This window comes from Anguilla rostrata, chromosome 3 (assembly GCF_018555375.3).
Source record: "Anguilla rostrata isolate EN2019 chromosome 3, ASM1855537v3, whole genome shotgun sequence".
In the NCBI taxonomy this organism is placed as follows: Eukaryota; Metazoa; Chordata; class Actinopteri; order Anguilliformes; family Anguillidae; genus Anguilla; species Anguilla rostrata.
Genome location: NC_057935.1, coordinates 36,393,727 through 36,421,441, shown reverse-complemented (window position 1 = coordinate 36,421,441; position 27,715 = coordinate 36,393,727). Strand labels below are relative to the sequence as shown.

Sequence of the window (27,715 nt, the reverse complement as noted above, 5' to 3'; positions counted from 1 at the left end):
TACTGACGTGTGAACAATTAGTAGGTCTGTCGTGTACAATAGCCCATTAAAAAAACTTCCATTTAAAAATATGGCATACACTTTCATTTGTCATTCATGGCATGTTCCATGACCACATTGTGTTCAGATGGTCAGATGAAAAAACACACGGCCAAGCTACTTGAAAGAATTTAGGAAACATTGGGTAGAAGCACTGCTTTGGAATACGGCATGTTTCATTTGTGAGAGTTAATATAGCCAATATTGTTTCATGTAACTTGCCACAATTTTTATATCAATACTTTTAATATGACATGCCTAGATTTGAAGTAATGACTTACAGACAGTGCTTTGTACGTGTACCTAGGCATTTTTGTATATTTAAAACGTGTTTTTTGTCAGATACATACAGACTTCACCCAGACTGCACTAGGTGACCTTCAGACAGTGGTTCTCAAACTCAATCCTGGGGTAGCACAGCGAATACTGGTTTTTGTTTCAACCACAAGAGGAATCCCAGAATTTCAACAAGCTGTTTTCTTAATTAAGCTTTTCACAAAAAATTGTGGGCGAAAGTATACAAAAGGAAAAGAAAGAAAGAATGTGTAGATCTTACATCTTTGTATGTACAAAGGGGATCCATATACCACCTGGAAGTGCCAATAAATCTATATTTGGTATAGCTTATACCACACACAACCAGAAAATACACAAAGCAGGCATTGCAAACCTTTATTCATATAAACTGGGATAATAATGTGGGGAAAAAAACAGATTATTCAAGAATGTAAAAATGTGCATAAATAAAATTTAAATAAAATTTTCACACAGGTCTATCATACAAAATAGAGTAGAGAACTGAAGAATTCATCTGTTCAGGTCTGACTGGATGGTCCTCTGAAGACTGGCTATGCTAGCATCTAGAGCTGCCAATCCATTTCTAAAGTCTTGCTCATCCAAAGTGTTAAACGAAGAGCAGGAGCTTGCGCTCCAGTTGGAAGCCACAGACTTGATGTCACAGGAAGAAAAAGTTTTGTCTAACATTGAAAGTCTCCCTCTGTGCATTCTGTTGTCCTCACAGGGCAGGGTAGCATTTGGCAGGATGTTGTTATTTAGGGATTTTGACAAATATGTCATATCAACCTTGGCTGGAAAATTCCCAGTGAGATCATCAAAGAGAGGCACGTGGACTAAGGGCGGCTCCGAGATGTGCAGTCTTTCAAAGGACTGAGCCACATTTGTTTCACTATGTCCGTCTTGTATCTTGTTACTACACTCCAGTGACATCACATGGCTCATGCTTTCAGGAGAGAGCCTTCGCACATCCCCTGATGGCTGTGTTTCCTTCAGCGGGACATAGACTGTCCTCCCCTGCTGTGGTTCCCTATCCAGAATGAAACCAAAATCCTTTTCAGCTTCTGACAGGATAACTTGGTGCTTCGGCAAGCAAAAAATATCCTCTGTTAACCTGGGAACTTCTTTCCTGTTCCAGTCTGAATGTGGAGCATTTCCAACACTGCAGTAAATGGCACCTGGAGAGGAGTTGCTCTTGTTGGCCTCTAATGAGTTCAAGAACTTGTTTATGGTGTCAGAGATGGGATTGGATGGACAAGCCTCCTTCTCTTGATGTTCACAAAGATCTAACAAGCTTGTGAGATTCAAACTAGGTTCAGGTCCATTCTTTTCAAATGGTGGCTCCGGTGTGACTCTTGACATATCTCTGTGGCAGTGAGGTAAAAAAAAGTCACTACTACCTCTTATCAATACTGAAAAGGTACATTATATCAGCTGCACAGCACCACCTGGTAACTGATTTAACATCTGATCATATACGATCTGACAAACTATGATTTGGAGTTAAACATTACACTATGGTGTATGTAGAAATTTTATCTTTCTTACCTGGTCACTTGCTGCTTGACAACTGCCTCCTTTTGCTGAAAACCTAAAGACAGACTGGGATTCTCCTTTGCAGGTACATCTAGTTTAGGCAGACAGCTTTTAATCTCTGAAATGGTATCATCCACATCTACAGAAACAAGATGGTTACATTTACAATACAGTAAATGTACAAAAGATGCAATGACAATTTGAATAAAGAATAAATTACCCAATCTGATGAAGTTGTTGTCTAGTTGACCATGTTGCCTGATCTGCTCCCCACCTCGGTCCTCTGTGAGCTGCAGTAACTGGAGGTTCCTCTGTTGAAGCTCCCGGTTCTCTTTCCGTAGAGCCTTTATATCTTGTTGCATTTCCTTCAGCTGGCTTTGCAATGACTGATTCGCCATGTGGAAAGAGACCACTAAAAATGTACCAAAGTGTAAAGTTCACGTTACAGACGTCTCAGTTACCTTCCACTGATGCTATACATCTTGTGGAGAATAATTCTGGCTACAGCAGTCAGCGTTTCAGCCAGTGGCAGTTTACCCACCTCAGTAATTAAAAACATGCAATTATTATTATAACAAGCTACTGATACTAAAGGTACTAATATAAGTATAATAATGGCTGGCTGTTTGTTATGGAAGTAGAGAGCGTCAAGGATTTTTCCCATTTTTTTGGCATTTCCGTGACTTTCCTCAACCTTCCCCGATTATATATTGTCAGTGACCAAAGGCACTCCATCATCGACTCAAACCTTGCAATATACAACTTGTGCCAAAACAAACTTAGAAATAAGAACAGACACATGGTAACTTAGTTTTATTATTTTAGTTATAAAATTTGAGCATTTGAATTTTCACATTAATCTAGCATGCATCAGCACACAGTTAATTTGAATGAGTATTTCCCATGCCCTAAGTGACAAGTACAGCCCGAGGTGATACTGATACCTTACATTATGTACAACAAGATTACAATAAAATAATACTCCACCATCTACAAAACAAAATGTTGGCGATGTTCTAGCTTCATGGAAAACCGGTGCATCAAACATAACAAATGACTGAAATGCCTGCATTAGAGAACAGAGGAGACCTCTTGAAATCAATTTCGTTGAGTGGTATGAATTCTGAGGGGGTATTATTGTCTCAAAAATAAATAAATATATAACTGCAACTGATCCGCAAATAAATGAAGCTGATCCGCAAATAAATTAAGCTGATCCACAAATAATGTAGCTGGTTCTCATTTGTGCATTGCCTGCGCTTGCATTTATTTGTGGATTAAAGTTATTTGCCTCCTTCCTCTATTATTGCATATTTGTCACACACAATTTTCAGACTACAAAATGTACTCTTAAACAGGGGAAATTGAGGGAACACAACATATTATTATTTCATTTATTTATTTAATAAAAGAATTATCAAACACCAAGATCACCCATGTGAAAAATAATTTCCCCCTTAGTTACTCTATTAACCAATTAAGCAAATTATTTTATAATTACATTCATCTGACTGAACACAGCCAGGCTTGATTGCAGTCAGCCCTGTTGAATCTAAACCTCACTCATAATGAACCTCAGCATCAGAGTGAAGTAGTCACCATAAAGTGTCTACACACCATTCCACTATCAAAGGATATTCCAGAACAGATGAGAAAAAAGTTCTTGGAATATACCAGTCTGGAAAGGGTTACAAATACATTTCTAAAACTCTGGGAGTCCACCAAACCACAGTGAGAGCCACTATCTCCAGGAAGTCACAAAAGTTAAGAGAAGAATATTATCCAAAGAACTTCAGGCCTCTGTAACCTCAGCTAGGGTTAGTGTTCATGACTCCAAAATAAGAAAGAAACTGGGCAAAAGTCAAACATGGTGGTAGTGTGAGAGTGTGGGGATGCTTTGCTGCCTCGGACCAGGACGACTTGTCATTAATGAAGGAATCATGAATTCTGCTCTCTACCAGAAAATTCTTAAGGAGAACATCCTGTCATCTGTCCGTGAGCTGAAGCTCAAGCGTAAGACGATGGTCCAAGCAGGCAATTACTCTTTAACAAGGTTGATATGGGAATTAATAACTTCTTTCATTAAATAAATGAAATAATAATTTTTAAAATGTTTTTTGTTTACTCACGTTCCCTCTGTGTAATACATTATGTCCAAAGATCTGAAGAGTCACAAATATCAAATAATAGAGGTACTCAGGAAGTGGGCAAATACTTTTTCACAGCACTGTATAATAGTCCCACACATTATTTCACCAGGGTGCTTTCTTTGTGATACTGAAAAACTGACCACGCCACTTAAATAGCCAGCCACTCCATTAAACAGCACTGTCCTTGGAATTCTCACAAGATGAACAGCATTTACCTTTGTCAATTTGGGAAGGTTTTTAATAAAATATATTAAATTGTATTTACGATGAGTGCATGACAAGATGAACTTACTTTCAAAGTTGCAGTCGACTGATTGGGCTTCTTTTTCTGTTCTTTCACGTTCCATCAATTGCTGATTTACTATTCTAAGACGTCTGTGTGATCACAAACAAATTCTCATTTAAATTAATTTGGAAACTTATATATTTGCAATAAAGTTTTGACAGTCGGTACCTCTAAAAGACACCTAGGATTAGCCTATTATCCAAAAGTGCACAAGGGAAAATATTAACAATTTAAACGAAAATGTGGAATTAAAAAATAAACCACAGATGAGTTAGTTAGTTGGACTTATCAAGCATGCACAAAGCAAATGGCCCAAAGATAAATTCTTCATATGTGCAAATTATACTTCTGGATACATCAAGACACTAATCCCACATTTTCCTTTTTCATAGATCAACCCTCAGTATAATTAAGAAGCAGTTCTTTGATGTGGAACGATTAAACAGCACTTACCTGCGTAGTTGTGCATTCTCGCTTCTCAGGGGCTGAAGTGCCTGAGCAACCTCGGCCTGGATGCTGGTATTGCCTACCATTGCAGGAAGCATGGATATACTCTGCTCAACTTCTGAGATAAGAGCCACACAGTCAACTAAGAGGAAATAAGCAACCATCGGTACAAGTTAAGGTGGGACTGCATGAGCTACTGCATTGAGACAATCTGCAATGAGTTTTTACCCCTCTGCCATATGCTATACCTCAGTGTTTACCAGTAGACACTGAATTCTGCGATAAACACCTGGATAAATGGTTTGCACACGATTACACTGTACAGTCATGTTATTCTACTACTGTACAACACCCAATTTTCGAATAGATCAAAAACATTTTCCTTTCTGATAAAAATAATGCATTCTTTTCCTAGCAGCATGCCAGGGTTTGCCAAAAAAGTGAGGCAATAACAGCAGCTTAAGTGGGCCAAAAATCATGCTTAGTCATTATCATTTACTCAAATACTTATAAAAAGCATTTACTTTGATCTGCAACAATGGCCTTCAGCTCTCCGAGAAGGTTTTTCACCGTCATGACTTTCTTGGCAGCTTCATGACGGCTCATATTTTGCACCTTGTAATATGGCACCTGTTTCTCAAAGCTGGTTTGGCAGCTGGTGTCAATCACAGGGATGAAATCCGCCATCTTGTCCTCATCACTTGCACTCACACCGCTGAATTCTGAAACTTCATCAGTCAATGGCATTGGGTTTTGGCTCCCAGGATCTTCAACCACATGCTGGCTATTAGCCCCAGGTGGTAAGCGGGCGCAGGTCATATGAATGGGTGCTGGTGTTGCCCATCCTGGTTGCTGGTAATTGTCTGACAGCCCCAGAACTCCTGCCTCAAAGGTGTGCTGTGACTGAAGAACATTGAATGTTACAGATGGGCTGACATTACAGAAAAAGTCAGAGCCTGACATTGAGGGAAACATCTTCATATCAGAGGATCATCACAAATGAAATATAATCATGTGACCAAGGTTATGAATATGTACAAACTTCACCGATTTGTTTCTTAGTCTTAATATGAAAATGAATTTGCCACTTGTCATGAATGAATCCTTCTTGGTCATTTTAAACATTTCATAAACAAGCTTTAAGTATATTTTAAACAACGGAAGTGCTTAAATTTGATTACCTTTTTAAATTTGAGACAACCTAACCTAACACTAACAGCATACTATCTTTTCAATCCAACTTTGTTACAAGTGCCTATTTTTGTCGCTAAAAGCTAAAAAAAAAAAAAAAAAAAACTAATCTTGTTCATGGTGATCTGTGAAATTATAGTCCTCACAAACCTCTTTCTGTAAAACATAATACAGAACAATGTTATTAAGCAACTAAGTGCGTATCTTAGTTAAAACCATATCCTTGCAACTTTCCAGCCATGATTTAGATCAAATCATAGTACTGTAGTAACAGCAGAAGCATGTCACATGTAGTACACTGCCAGCACAACAAAAAAGTTTATATTAAAGGATAATACGCCAGTCAAGAAGGTCACTCTACTGAAATCTCTGGATTACTTACAGGCTGAGAATAGATTGAATTGGACTTTTCAGAAATCATTGTGGGAGTAGAGGTGGTCAAGCAGCCATTGAAAACAGAGGAATTTTGTGGATCTGAAAACAAATGTAATAGTGGAAAACATGCATGAAGGACATGCCTAAAGCAGACACACAAGCAGTAAGTATTAGAGCACAAGTCAATACCTTGGGAGCAGGTTGCCACTGGAACCTGGTTGCTCACCAGGCCCATATGTGATCAAACAAACACTTATGTTGAAATTCAAATGACCAACTGAGAAATTGAAGATGGATTAAATTCTTCTTATGGATGGATATGCATTAAAGGAAAACCAACATGAAGTACAGACAAGTGTCTTATTAAGGTGTTGGGCCACCACAAGCCGCCAGAACAGCTTCAATGTGCCTTGGCATAGATTCAACAAGTCTTTGGAACTCTGCTGGAGGGATAGAACACTATTCTTCCAAAGGATATTCCGTCATTTGGTGTTTTGGTGATGGTGGTGGAAAGCGCTGTCTAACAAGTCAGTCCAAAATCTCCCATAGCTGTTCAATTGGGTTAAGATCTGGTGACTGAGAAAGCCATAGCATATGAATCACATAATTTTCATACTCAAACATTTCATTTCATCAAACCATTCAGTGACTCCTTGTGCCCTGTGGATTGGGGCAGTCATCTTGGAAGAGAACTTCTATCAAGGTAGTTTCAAATGTTTCATCATAGGATAAAGGTGATCTCTCAGAATAACTTTGTATTGATTTGTAGTGACCCTTTCCTCTAAGGGGACAAGTGGACCCAAACCATGTCAGGAAAATGCCCCTCACAGAATAACAGAGCCACCAGACCCCCTCACTGTAGGAGTCAAGTATTCAGACCCAGGGTTTCCGCCAGTGTATTGCAAGCCCGGCGGCCTGCTGGGCCTAAGTTGACCCCCTGCCGGGCCTAAGCATCGGGGAATTAAAAAAAATTTTTTTTAATAAAAATGAATGTATTTTTAAGATGTTTTTTAAACTACAGTTACAGTGGGGCGGCTCGGTTGAAAAGCTCACCAGCGACATCTGTTGGTTAAAACGTGAACGCACTGTAGAAAAGCAGGTCTGAAATCAGTGTTCTTCACCCTGTGCGTAGAGTGACGTTCAACACTAGACGCTTCCAACTATCACAAGCTAACGTTACCTAGCAAGCCACCATTTCTTATTTAGTAGGCTAACTAACCTTGTTACAAACTGCGTTACCGCTTCATCTCGTCGGTAAGTACATTCTTTTTATTAAACAACTAAATATTTACTCAGGAGCCACATCTGTCCAAAATGTAAACAAGTCAGGCAGTTTTCACGGTTAGGAAAAATTTTATGACAACGTGGTCATGTAGCTAACTTAGCCAGCTAGCTGACTGTTAACAGTCAGTAACACAGATACTTACTTTGTGCCATTTAGGGATAATATCAAGGAGGAAAGGTAGCCTACTGTAAAACCTTAGACAGTTTTTTAGATGTTTAAATGTGCCCAGCATTCCAAGGCTGTAAGAATCAGTAGCCAATCAGGACTTTTTTCAAGTTTTTAGTAGAGTGCAAAAACTTTGATATTATTTAGGCTATTTAAATTTAATTTCATTTCTTTTGTTGTTGTTGAAATCACAGCATTCCAAGACTGTACATTGTTGTCAGATTCTTTGTAAGACTCTGCTATGCTGTAGATAGTTGTTGATTTTTTTAAATGTGTGTTGAATAAATGACTTATTTATAAGAACATTCACATTACGTAGTCATATTTTCATATTTCATATGTCCAGTCAGCTTTTAGCACTGACTTAATGTAGGGCCCTATGGAATCTGTGTTATAGCTTTTTTAAATTCTCAATTCCGCGATTCCGTCCGTGATTCCGTTATCACAGAAACTATAGGGCCCTACCTTAATGCTGCCATCAGTCTGTCGCTGGCCCGCGCCGGGCCCCCATCAAAAAAGACACTTGGCCGCCGGGCCACTGGGCCCTGTCAAAAGATACTTGCCACTGGGCCTAACAACTTTTCTAGGGGAAACCCTGCAGACCTGTACCATTCTCTTTATGTATGCCACACATGCACTCCTGCACTTGTTGAGAATATGGTGAAGGATGACTCATCTGACCATATAAATTTTTTCCAGACCAGTGCCCATGGTTTTTGCACTATTGAAGTCTCAAATGTGCATTCTCATCTTTGTAATGAGGGGTTTATGCACTGCAACCCTACTGTAATATCCTTCTCTATGTAGTTGTCGACAGACTGTTCTTGCTGACAGTAATCACATTCTGCATTGACATTCTCAGTCACCTGAGGAAAAGTTCCTCTTCTATTTTTCCTTACATATCGCACTAATGCACAAGCATCACGGTCATCGAATCTGAGCATTCAACCACAATTTCCGACCATATTCACTGATGTCTTCCCAATAGATCTAAATGCATATGTCACTTCAGTCACTGTTCATATTCAAATACTAGCCAGTTGAGCAGTCTTTGTGACTGAAGCTCCTGCCATTCATGCCCCAATAATAAAGTCCCTTGGATATTTTCCTCTTGCCATCTTGATGTAAAATCGAGGTCAACTAGGCCAGCTCAGCATTTTTGTCACAGAGCATGATAGGATGTTAATTGCTTAATTGTATCATGCACTGCACCTGTTTGGAAGCATCTGCATTTGCTATGTTTCTCCACTCATTTATTCAGGTTATTGAAGTCCACTGCATACATAAAGGCCTCCACTTTTCAAAAGCAAAAAAACCCCAAACTGAACTGGGAATAGGGCTGAGCGATATGACGACAGTATAGGATATTAATAATGACTGACATTCAAATGCTAGACTTTGACTGGAATTCTACGGCCAGATATTTCTGAATAATGACCACGGCTATGGGTAAGACTAGTTTAGCCTGAACTCTTTTCATATCACTCTGCAGAAAAAACTGGCACAGTGAATCAGCTGTCATGTAATCAATATGGCTCTCCTTTCATGACTTTTCCTAAACATATGCATTTAACATTCTTATATAAATTGAATATCAATATTGCATAAGGAAATAAAAATATACATATTTACATACTGAAATGGCCATGAAGGGTCAAATTGGCTGTCACATATCTTGCCTGTATGCTTGATCATTTTGATCGCTGAGTGTAACAAGGCTGCTAATGACATACACGCTTATGCTACCAAGTAAATTTAACTGCTATTGCAGTTATTACTGTATGACTTATACTAGCTACAAAGTATATTCAGTCAGCTAACGTTAGCTACAACTAGCTAATCGATAAAGTCCTGGATATCAAAAAAGTCCTGGACAAACAGTGCTGCTCTCAGTATTTAAACCATGTAATTATTTCTTTACACCCACTTCAACTCAATCTAACATAGCTGAAAAATGCAAAGAAAGTTTGCTTTGATTGTTAAAAAAAAAAAAAAATTTGTTTTATTTGCTGATGACACTCATTTATGTTGCTCCGGGAAAGGTTTTAAACGGCTTCTGAATACAGTGGAAAGGGAATTGAAAGCCTTAAAGAAATGGTTTGATATTAACAAGTTATCATTGAATTTAAGTAAAACAAAGTTTATAAAATTTGGTAATCGGCAAATCAATAATCAAGTAAATATTATGATAAATGATGTTGAAATAGAAAGAGTGTATGAAAATAAATTTCTGGGCGTGATAATTGATCATAAATTATGTTGGAAACCACACATAAATAAGGTAAAAACAAAAATGTCTAAAACCATTGCAATATTATATAAAACTAAAGATATCTTGAATCAGAACTCATATATACTGTATTGTTCTCTCATAGTTCCATACATTACCTACTGTGTGGAGGTATGGGGAAACATACAAAACCAACACTAATCCAATCTTCATGCTACAGAAGAGAGCTATAAGAATTGTAAATCGATCAGATTATTACAAACCAACCAACGCACTATTTATTAACTTACATGCTTTAAAATTTTGTGATCTAGTAAAAATGCACAGATAATGTACAAAGCACAAAATAATTTTATTCCTTGTAACGGTATTCAGAGGTTGTTTGAAATTAGAGAGCCAGTATGAATTTAGGGGAATAGGTAGGCCTATGTTTAAAAAAAAAAAAAACAAGGGTAAGGACAAATATAAAGAATAGATGTGTCAAAGAGGTTAACTTTTGGAAGAGTTGTGACAAGGAATTAAGAATGTGTAGTTCACTTCGCAAATTAAATTTTTTTTTTTTTAAATAATGTGGTAAACAAATATAAAACTGAGGTATGATCATTATTGTGCATAAAACGTTTGGAACTTTTGTTATTGTTTCTGTTTTGTTTTTGTACAGCCTAAACCTAGTAGTGAAAGGGTTGCCTATTAGAATATGTTATGTAAAAAGGGTAGGTATAATAAGCTAAAGCTTCAGCCTACACCTTTTCGGTCAATATTTTTTTTGTTTTCCTTTTAATTGAATGCCTTATTGTTATTTATTTATTTCTATGTGCATTCTTTTTGGAAAATTGTTAATAAGGACCGAAATAAATTACTAATAATTACTAATCTTCATAAAAAGATTAGAACTTCTTTGTGTTCAGAAACATTTTTTCCTATGAGTTCATGCATCAAGTTTAATAAAAGAGGTTTCATAGTTGTACGATAAGATTTGTGAACAAGTTTTTCCAAGAGGTTTCGGCCTTATATTGTGAAATCTGTAATACTACTTTGTGAGCATAAATTATATAACACGCACAGACAGTGTGTCACACAACTACAAATTATTTTTTATAAGTGTACAATGTGTTTTACAATTGTACAGATATGGATTTACAAATGCAAAGCCTGAACTAATAACAATCCAATCTGTGAGAAACATCTGATTAGAAGCCAAAAAAGAAGACTTAAACAAGCACAAAAAAACCACAGCAAGGACATTTCACCTGGAAGTCAAAATGCATTTTACTTGTATACGGTCCACTGCAAACACAAGAGCATCACCATTGAGAGGAGACACATTACTATTCCTTCTAAAACATAAAAAGTAAACTGCAGAAACCCAGCAAAACTTGCAAGATTCATGAAAACAAATTTTCCAAATAATTACATTTACCTGGTGCTTTTGGAGCTTGGATGACTGTCTTCTTTATAAGTTTCTTCTTCTTGCCATCACCTTTTCCAAATTTTGGTGTGGGCTTGGAGGAAACCAGTTTTCCTCGTTTTGTGCATGCACGCCTTACATCTATTAAGTCAAAATGTTGAATTAATAAAAGAGACTGTATTTTATTCCTAAAATTGTACTTCCATATGATCCAAACAAGAATGTAAATAAATAATAGATACCTGTTTTTTCCATTTGAAGCATACCATTCAGTAAAGTGGCACAGCGGTCTAAACCTTTGTGTATAGTTGTAACCTTAAAAGTGGAAAAGTAACACTAAGAATATATATTTTAAAGTTGTTGAAACAGGTCTCTCGCATCAATGTATTTCATACCTGATCCTCTGAGTCAGTGGAGTATAGTGAATAACCAGCACCCACAGCGGTCAGCTGTCTTCTAGATACTCTAGGAAATAGTAAATATTAATTGGAACTTGAAAACACTTTTGCAAGGTTCAGCAAAAAAGAAATCAGTGCTGCAGTCGAATCCAGCGTGTCCATTCTACTGGCTACTTGTCAGCCCCAGATGGCCCACACGTAAATCCATATTGCATCATATTATTTAGCCAGACAGGTACAAGACGATTCGTCTCTCGTTCGAGCTTATAATATATATAATGTTATTAAAGGAAAATTGATTGCATGCTTACTTTTTCTTTAAGGTTACCGGAACCCTTAGCGAGTTGGTCAGTCTTCCTGATGAAATTAATGTTACCTGTCAGAACCCCACAACATTCCTCACCATCTAACAGTCAAGCTCAAATATGCAGTTAATCTAACAATTAAGCATGCACTACACTATCGTTGCTTTAGTTCGTTATGACTTAAATATACATTTAGAGAACATTAAATTAGCTAACGTTGGATAGCTTAACGTCACTGGTAAAAAGAGCCACATTGTGAATCACCTGTAACCTTAGGTAGGTCATACCTTAATACGTTGGCTAACCGATATTTTAGTTGGTTAAACTGATGTTTAAAAGTCTGGTAACGTTAACTAGGTATCTTAAATTAAATATCTTAACACTAGTCTAAGTTAGTTCAGCACAAAGACGTCCCCTTAGCTTAGGTTAGCTACCTATTAGACATTAGCAAGCTTTGTGTTGTGATTTACCTTGTACTGTTTACAGCGTCCAGTTCTGGCCATAGCTTAATCGTCGATTCTAACTATTCTCGGCACTTCTTTTAAAGGAAAACACTGAATTGTTTCCAGTGGTTACCTTTTCACATAAATATATATTTGTCTATGAGAAACCACAGTAGTTCTGATATGTATCAGTCAATCCGGTGTAACATGAGATGAGTGCGCACATAAAATTCCACATAAACAAGAGAGCGGGCTTTGACCCGCTAACAGCACAGACTCTAATCCCCATTCACTTTTAACGGTTGTTTTTTTTTTTTTTCTTCTTCTTCTTCTTCTTCTTCTTCTTCTTCTTCTTCTTCTTCTTCTTCTTCTTCTTCTTCTTCTTCTTCTTCTTCTTCTTCGGTGGCTTGCAACAAACATTGGTGTAATACTGCCACCTACTGGGGTGGAGTGTGACCCAAAGACAGCTGTGACTACTCTCCCCAAAAATTATTATTAGGGGTCCAAGCAGCCAAGCTGGTGGAACCCTATTGTATCTGTTAGGATTATTAGGGGTCCAAGCACTGAAGCTGCTGGAACCCTATTGTATCTGTTAGGATTATTATTATTATTATTATTATTATTATTATTATTATTATTATTCTCAGATAAATGTGTCTGAGGCTCAGCAACCATAAGTCCTAGACCAACCAAATTTGGTAGGTGGGTTCCTATCGCCACCCACTACTCAGGCACTACAAATCACCTATGTCGGCCAGATGGTGGCGCTATAACAAAGGGTCATGCTTAAAAGGCCATAACTCCCACACCATAAGTCCGATCAACACAAAACTTAATCGACCAATGCATCTGAATGTCGCAAATCTTTGGTCTGAACGGGGCATTAGTGTTACGACATGCCATCTAAGTGTTACGACATAGTAAAGGTCTTTACGGCAAGCGGCTAGGAGACATCCATGGCGCCTCTACTAAATAATCTGACACAGTCAGGTCTAGTTTTTATCAGTGAGGGGAGGGTCTGAACTTCATAATGGACAATATTATCTGAGTCATTCTATGAAACGGGTGCCATTTGGGTCCGCAACATTTGATGAGGTGCATAAGGCACAAAAAATGTTCCAAAGTGTGTTTCCAAAGCTTAAAGCTATTAATTCAAGTGTTCTTGTTAACATGCTATACACAAAATACTATTCGTAAAGAGTAACATACTATTTTTAATAATTTTTCATTAGTACATGGCCATTTTCACATGTCCATATTGACAAACATAACGTCTACATCTAAAATATCACCAAATAAATGTTATATTTTTATAAAACTTTATTATTTTCAGGAGTATATGTGTGTCCCTGTTTACATAAGATATATTTATTCAAAATAAAAACATTATTTTTTGTAAAAAGTTTATGATTTGTGTGCGTCCCTCAGCTTGACTTACCACCCCGTCACACTAACTTGTTTTGTCTATAAATAATACATGTACTGTTGCTTTAAGTGACATCACAAAGAGGAGGTGGCATCATTTAAGCCTTTGGAGCAGCCAGGAACAAAAGCAAGCATTCTTCTGACATTACATTACATTACAGGCATTTAGCAGACGCTCTTATCCAGAGCAACTTACACAACTTTTACATAGCATTTTACATTGTATCCATTTATACAGCTGGATATATACTGAAGCAATTTCGGTTAAGTACGTTGCTCAAGGGTACAACGGCAGTGTCCTACCCGGGAATCGAACCTGCAACCTTTCGGTTACAAGTCTATTTCCCTACCCACTGTGCTACACTCCGTCCTTACGTCCTGACATTCTTTTACATTGTTTATTTGTTGCTTTTTCATGTCAGACGGGGTCCATCAAGCTCTACCCAACCACCCCGTCACGCAAAATAGATGAGGAAAACAATTTTTTATTAAATATCTACACTATTAATTCAAAGAAAATGATATTTCAAATTGAATGGCTACCATGTAAGGTCAGGAACTTGACCACATGGAGAACTGTGGCCATGTTAGGATGAAATTTACCACCCCGTCACAGGTTTTATTGTGACAGGGTGGTAAGGGATGTGACGGGGTGGTTCTGCTTCCCGTTTGAATGTGAAAATTGATTGAATTGGAGCCTATACCAATGTATAGGTTAAAATGTCTGCTTTGAGTAGGAAAGCTCAAGGATGTGTGTTAAAAGATTTAGTCTAGCAGGAGAAATAGGTTCCCATGTACCCGCATAGCATTTTTTTGTAACCTGTTTTTTTTGGATCCTAATGTCTAATTCAGAATTTTTTATGTTGCCAAAATCAGCTAATGGCCCATGGGGTTCCTTTGATGGCCATCTTGAATTGATGATCATGCGAGTGGCGAAAAACACAGATTTTCATACCTCCTGAACCAAACAACATACAAAGACAACATACAAAGACAAAAACCCCCTTTTTCGTATAATTTTGACACCAGGAATCAAATGGAAAGGTCATTGGAATGGTACAGCCACTCTTTATTGGTGAAAAACAGGCAAATAGGACGGAGTGTAGCACAGTGGGTAAGGAACTGGGTTTGTAACCGAAAGGTTGCAGGTTCGATTCCCAGGTAGGACACTGCCGTTGTACCCTTGAGCAACGTACTTAACCTGCATTGCTTCAGTATATATCCAGCTGTATAAATGGATACAATGTAAAATACTATGTAAAAGTTGTGTAAGTTGCTCTGGATAAGAGCGTCTGCTAAATGCCTGTAATGTAATGTAAAATAACAAATTTTAGGCTCATAACATAACAATATAACTTTTGATAATTTGTTTCGCAATAGTTTCCTGGAATAGCCAAATGAAACTAGTTTATTCTCTTACATCAATTGCAAGGTTATTAAATGGGGGGATGGGGGGAGACAGATGACTGCATTCCCACAGTTCCTTCACTGACACCGTACGCGCTCAACATAGGCACACAGTCACTGACGCACTCAATACTGACTCACAGTCATTGACACACACAACACTGACACACAGTCACCGACACACTCAACACTTACACACAGTCACTGACACACTCAACACTTACATAAAGTCACTGACACCATCGACACTGACACACAGTCACTGTCACACTCAACACTTACACACAGTCATTGACACACTCAACACTTACACAGTCACTGACACACTTGACACTGTCACACAGTCACTGACACATTCACTAGAACAACATGCAGTTGTGATACTGACACGACACACACATACTTGCATGCATACACATACATACAGATAGAAATATCATAGGTGCAGCACTTCAGGTACCAGGCAGGAAAGAAGCAAGTACAGACGACTGTTAATCAGAAGCAGTAGTGTACATTAGGTGCTGACTCCTACACTGCTGCACAGCCCTCACGGGAACATGTAGTTCATGGAGTAAGTCTTTTGCATCAGTTGCAAGGTTATTAAATGGATGGCAATCGCTCTAACTGACATAGATGGCAATCTAATACTAGCTAATTGAAAGCAAAAGTAATCAAAACCCTGTTTCACTGATCATCATTGTCATCCATCTCATCATCAATGTCCACCTCATCCTCTTCCCCCTTATCATCATAACTGACGACACCAGCAGCCAACAGGTCAATGAGAGATGGGGGCAGAATTGGTCCACAAGACCAGACAGGCTCCAAAATCCCTCCCTCTGTCTTCTCAGACACAGCCCTCACGGGAACATGCAGTTCATGGAGGAAGTCTTTTGTTTGTGTGTAATAAGAAGTCTGGGCATCTTTATTCAGCCCTCCCCCAATCAGCTCAGTAGCCCCAACTCCACCCCCACATCATACAAACAATAGTACCTTTTTTTTCCCATCGCTGTGTCAGTCTCAGAGAGCTGTGTTGGGTGGTTTGTTCACACTGCATCTATATAAAGTTGCAAGGTCTTTCTGTTCTTAATATGAAATAATTCCCATAGGCTATCCTTGCTTAGAGAAATAGCTGTAGGGCTTACTAGGGTCAGCTACTTAAACTTGTTTGTTAGTACAAGCATGCCTGTGTGATTTAACTTATACTCCACGTGTGACCTGGGAGTGTGGTTTACTTGGCTGCAAAAAGGCTTGCAGACTGCAAATTAGTTCAGTCCTGAACTGAAGTAAAAAAAAAAATTTGCGGGGGGAAATTAATGACAATTTTCCTGTCCCTTTTTCTACTCTTAAAAAATGATAACTAGAAATTTATTTAAAATCACCCCCCTCTCCCCGGCACTGGAGTGTTAATTTAGGATTTGCATATCATTTTGATCATGTTATAAGAATTGTGCGGATTTTCATGTTGTTCTGATTGGTTAAATTTAGCATTGGGTGCTGTTAGGATGCATCCCAGGGTTCACTGACTCTGTCACTGTAAACTCAATGCATGGGAAGCAGATAAGAGAGGCATCTGTGAACCATACAAGTCCTGCACCCATTCTCTCTTTCCGTCTCTCTCTCAGACCCCTTTTCACGCATCAATGTATATTTGGGTTTGGCTCACCCATTCCCATGTCCAAGAAAGACTGCCATTTTATGATATAAGGATACCAACAAATGCAGGTTTTAACAGCAAACAAGTCATTGTTACCAAGGTGACATTATAGGATTTCAAGTGAGTGGAAGGTGAAGCCGGAAGTCCAGGAGCAGCTGTAGCAGCTGGAGGGCTTCACATGCATGATGTACAGTCAAGCACGTGAGACATCAGTCAACCTGGTCAGGAGCAAGATGCTCAAGAAGATTGTGGGAGAAGACAAGACCCTCAGCAGCAAGTCGAGAATCGATTTTACTCGCCTGCCCCCCTGCCAAGACTCACTCATCCCCCACCTCCAGCGGGTGAACTATAGAGTAGCCTGTCACAAGCGGGCAGCTGAGCCGATCTTCTGGAGGCCTAAACCATATGACGAGGGTCAGGGGTGGGAGAAGACAGAGGGTGGGATTTTGGAGCCTGTCTGGTCTTGTGGACCAATTCTGCCCCAATCTCTCATTGACCTGTTGGCTGCTGGTGTCATCAGTGATGATGATGAGGAGGAAGAGGATGAAGTGGACATTGATGATGAGATTTACGACGATGATGATCAGTGAAACAGGGGGTTTTGATGACTTTTGCTTTCAATTAGCTAGTATTAGATTGCCATCTATGTCAGTTAGAGTGATTGCCATCCATTTAATAACCTTGCAATTGATTCAAAAGACTTACTCCATGAACTGCATGTTCCCGTGAGGGCTGTGCAGCAGTGTAGGAGTCAGCACCTAATGTACACTACTGCTTCTGATTAACAGTCGTCTGTACTTGCTTCTTTCCTGCCTGGTACCTGAAGTGCTCCACCTATGATATTTCTATCTGTATGAATGTGTATGCATGCAAGTATATGTGTGTCGTGTCAGTATCACAACTGCATGTTGTTCTAGTGAATTTGTCAGTGACTGTGTGTCAGTGCTGAGTGTATCAGTGACTGTGTGTAAGTGTTGAGTGTGACAGTGACTGTGTGTCAGTGTCGAGTGTGTCAGTGACTGTGTGTCAGTGTCGAGCGCGTCAGGTGTCAGTGAAGGAACTGTGGGAATGCAGTCATCTGTTTCCCCCCATCCCCGCATATAATAACCTTGCAATTGATATAAGAGAATAAACTAGTTTCATTTGGCTATTGCAGGAAACTGTTGCAAAACAAAATAGCAAAAGGTATACTGTTCTGAGCCTAAAATGTGTTATTTGCCTGTTTTTCACCAATAAAGAGTGGTTGTACTATGTCAATGAGCATTCCATTTGATTCCTGGTGTCACAATTATATTAAAAAGTGGGTTCATTTGTCTTTGTACGTTGTCTGGTTCAGGAGTTATGAAAATCTCGCGTGGACATCAATTCAAGATGGCCATCAAACGAACCCCATGGGCCATTAGTTGACCTTGGCAACATGAAAAGTTCTTAACTAGACACCATTAGGGTCCTAAAAAAACAGGTTATGAACCTATTTCTCCTGCTAGACTAATTAGTGTTTCTGATGTAGGCTAGTCACTTTATTTGTTAACTTAACCCCTGTTTGATTCCTGCCCCCTATGGAAACCCATAGGTACAGAGATCCCTCATCTCAAACACAGATCCCTGTCTTACTTCAATTACTTGCTCATTACCACTCACTCACTCACTATCTCTTTCACCCACTCATTCACTCACTCAAAATTAACTGGGCCCAAATTATGTAATGCTGTAGTTTCAAAACATATAGAATAAGTCTTAATTATATCCCAATTATATGCGACCTCACTCTTCCCTAACATTAAAGAGTTTTTATTTTCATATTCTTGACCAACTGTGTCATAAAGTATTTGTGTTTAAAATATAATGTTACATTTCATAACATTTGCAGATGGATTTGTCTCCATCATGGTTCCAGTAAGTGCTGCTGAGGGACAATGACAATACTGTGCACATCGTGATGTTGACCCTGAGAGGAGGCAAAAATACTTAGAGAGTGAGCATCAGAGATGGAGACGGGATGTAGAGCAAGGGAAAAAGAAGAAGATTACTGATCTAAGTGAGCGTGGAGAATGAAATGCTCTTTTAATCAAATTTTTGAATGTTGCATATTTGAATTACTGATGTTTTTATTCACATTTTGAATGGTATTTGTTTAGTTTTAATATAACATTACATTACATTACAGGCATTTGGCAGATGCTCTTATCCAGACCGACGTACAACAAAGTGTATAACCATAACCAGGAACAAGTATGACGAAAACCCTAGAGAGAAGTACCAGTCCAAGTGCAAGGAACAACCGCATAGTTCAACTTGGACCCTGAAGGTTAAACTGATTAACACTAACACAAACGAGAACAGCAACAACGCAGTCTATGGAAAAATACAAGCAGTAGGTAAGACAGGTGCATTAACTAAGTCACCTACGAAACAGCTACCTAGTTACAACCCTAAGCTTACGGTCATTTAAGAGATTACAGGGAGGTAGGGAGGGATGGGGAGAGGTGCAGCCTGAAGAGGTGAGGCTTCAGTTGTCGCTTGAAATGGGTCAGTGTCTCAGCTGTTCTGACCTCCACGGGGAGGTCATTCCACCATCGTGGGGCCAGAACAGACAGGAGACGTGTTCTTGAAGCGCAGGTGGAAGAGGGGAAGGTGCCAGGCGTCCTGAGGTAGCAAAACGGAGGGATCTGGCTGGCATGTAGGGTTTGAATAAGCATATAGACTACATTTGCACTTTTTTCTAGCATGCTGTTGTATTAATAAACCCTAATTTTGATATATATTTTGGATCTTGTATCACTAAGTCATGCCTACATTTATATCCAGAGTTAAAGCCACAAGTGGCGTTGGGAGGGGTCCAAGCATTGGCACTATTGCGCCCCCTATCAAGTGATTTTAAAATGGTTTTGTCCTCATGATCATATACCTTCACCCAACATATGTACTGAATATCATGATGATTGTATAAAATATTGATGACTTATGGCCAATTTTGTGCTAAGAGTTGCGCTTTGTCGAAGTTCAAGAAGTTTGTCGGTTGACAGCGGCCATACCGTTTATCCGATTAGGCCCATTTATATTGAGATTATGTAGGTTGTTCCCCTGAGGCTCTGTATCCGATTTGGTGCTGATTGGGCCAAAATTGAAAAAGCCCTGTAGAAAAACCTGTTTTTCAAACTAGACCCAACGGTGTCAGATTACTTAGTTGTGTCACCATGGATGTCTCCTAGCCGTTTGCCGTAAAGGCCTTTATTAGGCTATGTCGTAACACTTAGATGGCCCAGCGCGTATGTAGAGCAGCAGCGCTTCCGTACCGCAACTAAAAAATTCAGACACATATTTCTATCAAGCTCAGCTTAGCAGAGAATGCACATTTCAGAGCGCCTCAGAGACAGACAAATAATAATACATATTTCAAATAATAAATATGACACGAAACAAAAAAACAAAATATTCGCCATCCTTGCTACTTGTGTGCTGTGCGCAGAGTAGGCCTACCGTATTATTTATTAACCCCTTAGCACACATGCCAAATCTGGCCAATCCTTGCCCATTTAGGGGGTACCCTATTTAAAGCTTTATAACTCCAGATGTGAACACCAGAGAGACTTGAAAATGAAGCAAGACATTTGTACCATTTACAATACTAGCTTAGATTACTTTATATTCATAATTTTGGAAGAAATAAAGTGCCACAAATGCAATTGTCTAGGCAAAAATCTAAAATGAATTTGCTCTTTTTTAGTTCGCAATGAAATACTGGGAGATTGCTACAGCAGGTTAAAGTATACATGTCCTGGATCAAAAACTTCTTGACCACAAGTTCATAAGATCTAAGGGTGGATATATAGAACTACTAAAGATAGCTATATGAAGCAAAAACTAAGCAGTGTACCCAGCGTCTCCAAATCTACCCAAAATGTTGCATTGCTGTAAATCACAACAAATTCACGCATTTCACTACAAATCAACTGTTTTTACTCAAGAAATGCACTGTTGCATCATTTTCAAGTGGTAATTACAAGCTTTCTGTCAGTACAGTGGTATAAAATAGCTAGGGATCCAGAAACATATCCAAAATCTCTCCAGAAAGGAATATAATGCTTTTTGTCCATTGTAAAGCATATATATGAGCCCCATATGATGATTTAAGATGGAACATTGATATAAGATTTTAAAATAATGCAAAAATATTGTCACGCAATGCTGTACAGTACCTAAATGTGTAATAATTAGGCTAACTCTTGTATGTATTTCTCTACTCTGTACTCTCGTATGTTTTCTTGTATGGGGGTGGGACAATATGAAAACAATTCTAAACCGTCCACCACGCTTTGGCAATGTTCCAGCACTCTCGTCATCACTGTTGCATCACAAAAACTATTAGCCTACACTACTAACTAACGCTTACATTAGTGTGATATCCACGTTATATAATACCACTAACCTATTAAAAGACACTCAATTTAAAAAATAACGTATATAACCGAAATATTTTGAGCAGTAATGCACAGCAATGATGAAATTGTATCTGTGTTCAGTAGATAGAGACAGAGACAGTAGGGCTAAATCAATGATAGAGTCCTATCCACTTCTGTTTTGCTCCAGAAAACGATGTCAGATAGGTCTATCAGCAAACATATGGCTTAGCTATGCCCAGAAGTCCTCGATAATAATAGTATTTTCCAAGAAATCGTTGACAACATTTCTTTAGGTGCAGCATCGTTTACTGCTACCACAGAGTGGATGCATAAGTGAATGTGATGATAAGAAAATTTGTCAGAACAGAATAAGTACGCAAAGTCTTTTTTCAGAAGTTCAGACTGCTGCTTGCGAATGTCATTTGTCCCTACATGAACAATGATCGTAGTAACATCCAGTTAGTTTGCGAGGATAGGACGGAGTGTAGCACAGTGGGTAAGGAATTGGGCTTGTAACCGAAAGGTCGCAGGTTCGATTCCCGGGTAGGACACTGCCGTTGTACCCTTGAGCAAGGTACTTAACCGAAATTGCTTCAGTATATATCCAGCTGTATAAATGGATACCATGTAAAATGCTATGTAAAAGTTGTGTAAGTCGTTCTGGATAAGAGCGTCTGCTAAATGCCTGTAATGTAATGTAAAGGATCTCGATAGCTTTTTCCTCTATATCGCGGACAGTGGCACCTGGGATACAACAAGTTGTAGCTGAGCTAATTTTAACGTTCCTGATGATGGAGTTGCCGGTGTCGACTGCGGAGACTAGGGGCTGCCAGTCCAGGGGCATCATTCCTTAGACCGGAACCGGTACCGGGACCCCTCAAACTTCTGGGCAGCAGCGCTGCACTGGCCATGGCCTCCAGCCGACAGTGGACAGGTGTTGGTCCAACTTCCCCAGCAGACAGAACCTGTTACCCAGCTGGATAGACCCCGGAGGTGGAGTATGGGAGGAGTTCCTACCTCAATTCTTGTCGCCCCGGATGACAATCCAGGGTTCCGAAGGAGAGGGTGTGGAACAGATACATGCCTTAGGTTTAACTCCAAGCCTGGGCCAGGGGTCCTCCTCAGGGATCGAACTGACAATCAGCAGCTCTGGCTCGGTAGTTGGAGAGAGAGCAAGCCAGGGAAGCTTGGTATTGTCAGGAATGCGGTATGCTTCTGTGGCCAGCGAGCCCAGGAGTCGTTCATTATCTTGGATCTGGTAAAGCTTGGAAATCCGACCTTTGAGTTTGACCACTTTTTGACTCAGCCGAAGGCATCCAGAGCAGTCCGGGGTAGAGGTGAGTGTTTGAATTGATATAGAGATTAAGATCCTCAGTGAAAGCGACTGGCTAGCTTAGCCACCAGGCTAAAGGCAATCCTAGCTAAGCTAGTATCAGCTAGTATTAATTCCCGCGAAACGCTTATGCCGACAGCACTAAAAGACTGCAATAAAATGATCTGTGTTGAGGAATAGTCCACAGACTTTCACCAAATAAAAGTATAAGAACTACACTACACAACACGGTAGTTGTAGATTTTCAATGACATTAGAATATAAGATAAAATGTTTTTATTGTGTAACCCAAATATTTGGAAGAGGCTGGTATAATGAACTGGGCTACAGTGAGTATCGTTAAGTATAACATTTAATGGAAGTAGCAAACATGGCAGGAGCAGTAGCACATCAGCATGTTACAAGCACAATCCTCCTCCCAAAACTAACCGTACCAAGATCTGTTCCCTAATTAAGGTCCCAGGGGGAACACAAGAGGGGGAACTAAAATATCTAATGAAGACTGAACACAATATACGCATAAATGGAAATGTATAGACTTAAGAGTTCAATGTAAATAGTTCAGTATTACCAGTTACAAAAATGACAATTGTTAAGCTTTAAATAATACACGTGGCTGATACAAATAAAGGTTACGGTTGTAAGACACGAGACACAGACGAAAAGCGGACGTAAAAGCAGAGCAAAGGTGGTATCTGAAACAAAATGGTGCCAGGGTTATACACCAAAGCATTGTGTGACAATATTTTTGCATTATTTTTCCATCTGATATCAATGTTTCATCTTAAACCTTCATAAGGGGCTCATTTATATGCCTTACAATGGACAAAAAGCATTAGGCCTATTCCTTTCTGGAGAGATTTTGGATTCTGGACCCCTAGCTATTTTAGACCACTGTACTAACAAAAGCTTGTAATTACCACTTGGAAATAATGCAACAGTCCGTTTCTTGAGTAAAAACTGTTGATTTGTGGTGAAATACGTGAATTTGTTGTGATTTACAGCAATGCATAATTTAGACATTTTGGCTAGATTTGGAGACGCTGGGTACACTGCTTAAGCCGGACACCCACCGCACGCGTAGCGTCCGCGAGAGCACGACGCGCATACTACGCGGGTAAGTGAAGCGTAGTTGAAGTAGCCTACTGTTATTACAACGGCAGCCGGCGACGTTCTCTACACCAGCAGCGAAGTCGGCGCGAACCGGGTGTGAAACTTGTGCAACACAAGGGAACTGGAGCGTAGTTTTTCGCTTCTATTCTATTTTTTCGGCTTGCCGCGCGTCATGATGACCTGTTTATACACAGAAATATGCTCTAAAATGGTAGTTATACATGCTCTGATTTATATTTCATCCTTATATTACTGGGGGTGTGTCCCTACTCCCTAGTTCCCTCTTGCAGTAATGGAGAACAAGAGAAAAACAGATAAACATCAGATATTTTATAAGCAGTTTTACAAGCCTTTTCGTTTTTGTATTGTCCTGGCAGACAAAAAAAGTTTAAACTGGAAACTGGGGAAAAGGCAAACTTAGTTTTGCTATCTTATTTTGCGGAGAGGGCGGGGTAAATTCAAAAATAGGCCTACACCGCAGAAAGACGTAGCCTATTGAATGATGTAGAAGTGAATGCACTGAGCAGCGGTTTGTTAGCTCGAAGTGTTGGTAGATAGTTTTTAACCAACCATTGCTCAGTGTATTTGACTTCTCCGATGTCGTCGTTTGCCGTGCTTTCTAAAAAGGGCTTGTTAATAAAAAGAAGATAATCCATCTTTAAAAAATCAGATTATTTAATGGTCTTGCCAATGAAAATGCACCTATATTATAAATGAAGTTGTAAGCAAGCCTTTATTGCACGTGTACTTCAAAGCTTGTTCATGGCGTTGTGGTGTTCATATCCCTTCAAGTTTAAAATGTCATGCTATCTTTTTGATGATTAGCTGATTTTACTAAATCTGACCAGTTAAATGCTTTGACTTGAATAACAAGACGACACGGCTGATTACGGATTATTTATTATTATTATTGTTGTTGTTGTTGTTGTTATTATTACATATTCTTCATAAAGTTGGCACGCTTGTTAACCAAGCAAATACATGAATACAATTTGAGATTGATTATTATGTAGGCTACGTTGCGATTTAAACTTATGGTAATTCTTTAAAGCGTTTACATATTTTTGATTTTAAGTAAGCAATCTTTTTCCCTACCAGTTTCATACTGCGGTCAAGCCATCCGCCACTTCGGAAATCACAGTCAAGCCAGCCGCCACGTTATTTCCTTCTGCGCGTACACTCGCGTTATTACGGTAATTAATTGAATAATCCGTCGACAAAACGCTTTCATTTACTTTACAGTCGTCTAATAATATTAGGGTTTGATTCAAAAAGTGAAATGAAAAAACACACTATTTATCGTTCTAAACGCCAAATAAATTTCACTGGCTCACCAAGGAGGTTATGACTCGGGAGAATTCACTGTCGAATTTGAATATACAGAGCCTTTACGTCTCGTATACAGATTAACAAGGTATCACATAAAGCATATTGTGAAAAGGAAATAGTCTGTTTCCAATCACTAATTCCACTTCAGAAAGATCCTAGAAGACCCCAGGTAGCTGCTTAAAAACATCCAGAACGTTTCACTGTGGAATTACAGAATAAAGGCCTTTTGAAAATATTATACACCAAAACAACTTCAGAAAATTATTAAAAGGAAACTGTCTGTTTCCAATCACTAATTCCACTTCAGACACATTATATAAGACCCCAGGTAGCGGCACAAAAAAGTTCCAGAATGATTCACTGTGGAATTTCAGAATAAAGGCCCTTTGAAAATATTAAGCACTAAAACAAGATGTTCTATCCAAAAAATTACTAAACGAAAACTGCATGTTTCCAATCACTAATTCCACTTCAGACACATTCTATAATACCCCAGGTAGCTGCACAAAAAGTTCCAGAATGATTCACTGTGGAATGTCAGAATAAAGGCCCTTTGAAAATATTAAGCACTAAAACAAGATGTTCTATTCAAAAAAATACTGAAAGAAAACTGTCAGTTTCCAATCACTAATTCCACTTCAGACACATTCTAGAGAACCACAGGTAGCTGCACAAAAAGTTACAGAACGATCCACTGTAGAATTTCCGACATGGCACGGTGATGGAGAAGCGCCACTAGTGTAGACACATACAAATGGGAACTTCACAGACTGTTTGTCCCCAAAGATGACTGTACACACTATGACATTGTTCCATTACGTTTTGTTCATTCATTTATTTATTTAACCGTTTTTGGATGACGCATATCTGTCATCCTCAGTCAGACAGGAGAGCATAGTGGCCAGTATCATTACGTTAATCCAAAAATAAAAGTATCGGAATGATGTTGAAGAAAGGATGGTATGCATATACAATAGCTTCATAGTTAGGCAATAGGTTTTGACATTTTTAATTGCTCGCGTGTCTCAAAACTAGGGGAGAAATGGGAGTGAGTGAATCTGGGCGTGCAGTTATGTAAAAGCGACACTCTGAGAAAAGGCATCAGACATTTACACAGTTTGGAGGACAGACTCACGCGACTGAAAACAAACGTGGAGCAAATGCTATTTTATTGTCATGAACACAATGTGCTGCGGCTTCACCCAATAGGAATAAAGTGACTACTTGTATTTTCGCCCCTTCCTCAGTCTGGCACTTGGTGCTAAGTAGACTCGCTGTCTGTGCTTGCATCTCCTTCTTCCACATTTGCATGCGTCATGGTCGCCATTCTGCGATCTAAAGGAATACATGAATTGAACAGTTATTTCTTGTCAGGCGATCTGTGTTGCCTTTAGCATCACAAATACATATTTTCTCCTTCAGAGTACCAACCTACCATCAGGCTGCAAAGCCACGGTCTAGTTTGTGCTGAAGATTTAGGAGTCGCTCCTGCAAATGTCGACTTCGCTGTTCGGCAGCTATGTTCTGCCTCTCCAACCTGGCTATGATGTCTAGTGCCCATGTGGCCGACTTCAAGGCCTCTGCTGCCAATTCCTCCCGACTGGCAGACTCGTGTCGGCAGGCGTACTGTAATATGACATCAAAATATAAACCGTCACTGTACGTCCTGATTCAAGTATTGGTTCATTTTATTTATACCGCCACCTATGCCATTCAACAGTTGTATACTCATAATATAGACTACTGCTAATGTATGTATATAGGCTTGCACTTACAAAAAGTAGCTGGAATTTTGCCTGCAGCTGTTTCCCCTCTTCGGTGTCTACCGTTGGTAGCTCTGATGGCGACGCGCTTTCAGGTGCTCCTTCAGCCATTGTATTATCTGTGTGGCCCTGCTCTTCGCGCTCATTATTAAATACCCTGCGACCCTTTGCCATTCGTTACGTCATCAGGTAGTCTCGTCACCTTAGAACCATTGCTGACACCTAACACCCACTGGCGCCGGATTCTACCACATATTGGGGGGACATATAAAACCAGACTTTTACGCCGTGAAACTGTACATAAATCATTTTTAACATTAATCCAAAACGTTTATATTGCTCATAAACTGTTCATTTATTTAACCGTTTTTGGATGACGCGCAAACAGCGGTTCATATCTGTCATCCTCAGTCAGACAGGAGAGCACAGTGGCCAGCATCATTACATGAGATTCGATTAGATTCAACTTTATTGTCATTGGAAAGAGTACAAGTACTGGGACAACGAAATGCAATTCGCATGTCACCTGAAGTGCAAAAGAAGCAGTAAAGTCCAATGCAGTGTATATATATATATATATATATATATATATATATATATATATAGTACCAGTCAAAAGTTTGGACACACCTTCTTAAACCAGTTTTTTTTCATGATTAAAAATGCTTTAAACTGTATAAACTTGTCTATAAACACTTTTTTATATTTTATTCCTGCATCCGTTTCACCCTTC

The 27,715-nt window shown here is 39.1% G+C and overlaps 1 protein-coding gene and 1 long non-coding RNA gene across 4 annotated transcripts; both read right to left on the bottom strand.

The window, feature by feature from the left end:
* Positions 1 to 696: 696 nt before the first annotated feature.
* ccdc14 (coiled-coil domain containing 14) lies at positions 697 to 12,888 on the bottom strand. 3 transcript variants are annotated; one of them, XM_064327346.1, is made up of 12 exons: positions 12,580 to 12,888; positions 12,116 to 12,180; positions 11,802 to 11,871; positions 11,649 to 11,721; positions 11,419 to 11,547; positions 6,326 to 6,417; positions 5,277 to 5,655; positions 4,759 to 4,894; positions 4,312 to 4,394; positions 2,090 to 2,281; positions 1,882 to 2,008; positions 697 to 1,699 (listed from the first exon to the last, which is right to left on the bottom strand). In XM_064327346.1, exons 1-12 carry the CDS (start codon positions 12,610 to 12,612, stop codon positions 847 to 849), a joined length of 2,232 nt encoding a protein of 743 aa, XP_064183416.1. In that variant the 5' UTR covers positions 12,613 to 12,888; the 3' UTR covers positions 697 to 846. The 3 variants fall into 3 exon arrangements, with proteins under 3 accessions (XP_064183416.1, XP_064183417.1, XP_064183418.1); XM_064327347.1 differs by having other exon boundaries at positions 12,116 to 12,161; positions 12,580 to 12,887; XM_064327348.1 differs by lacking the exon at positions 12,116 to 12,180 and having other exon boundaries at positions 12,580 to 12,887.
* Positions 12,889 to 26,371: 13,483 nt separating this feature from the next.
* On the bottom strand, positions 26,372 to 27,155 carry LOC135252038 (uncharacterized). The gene is made up of 3 exons (XR_010329274.1): positions 26,995 to 27,155; positions 26,655 to 26,845; positions 26,372 to 26,554 (listed from the first exon to the last, which is right to left on the bottom strand). It is a non-coding gene; the product is annotated as an uncharacterized LOC135252038 (long non-coding RNA).
* Between the last annotated feature and the right edge of the window lie 560 nt (positions 27,156 to 27,715).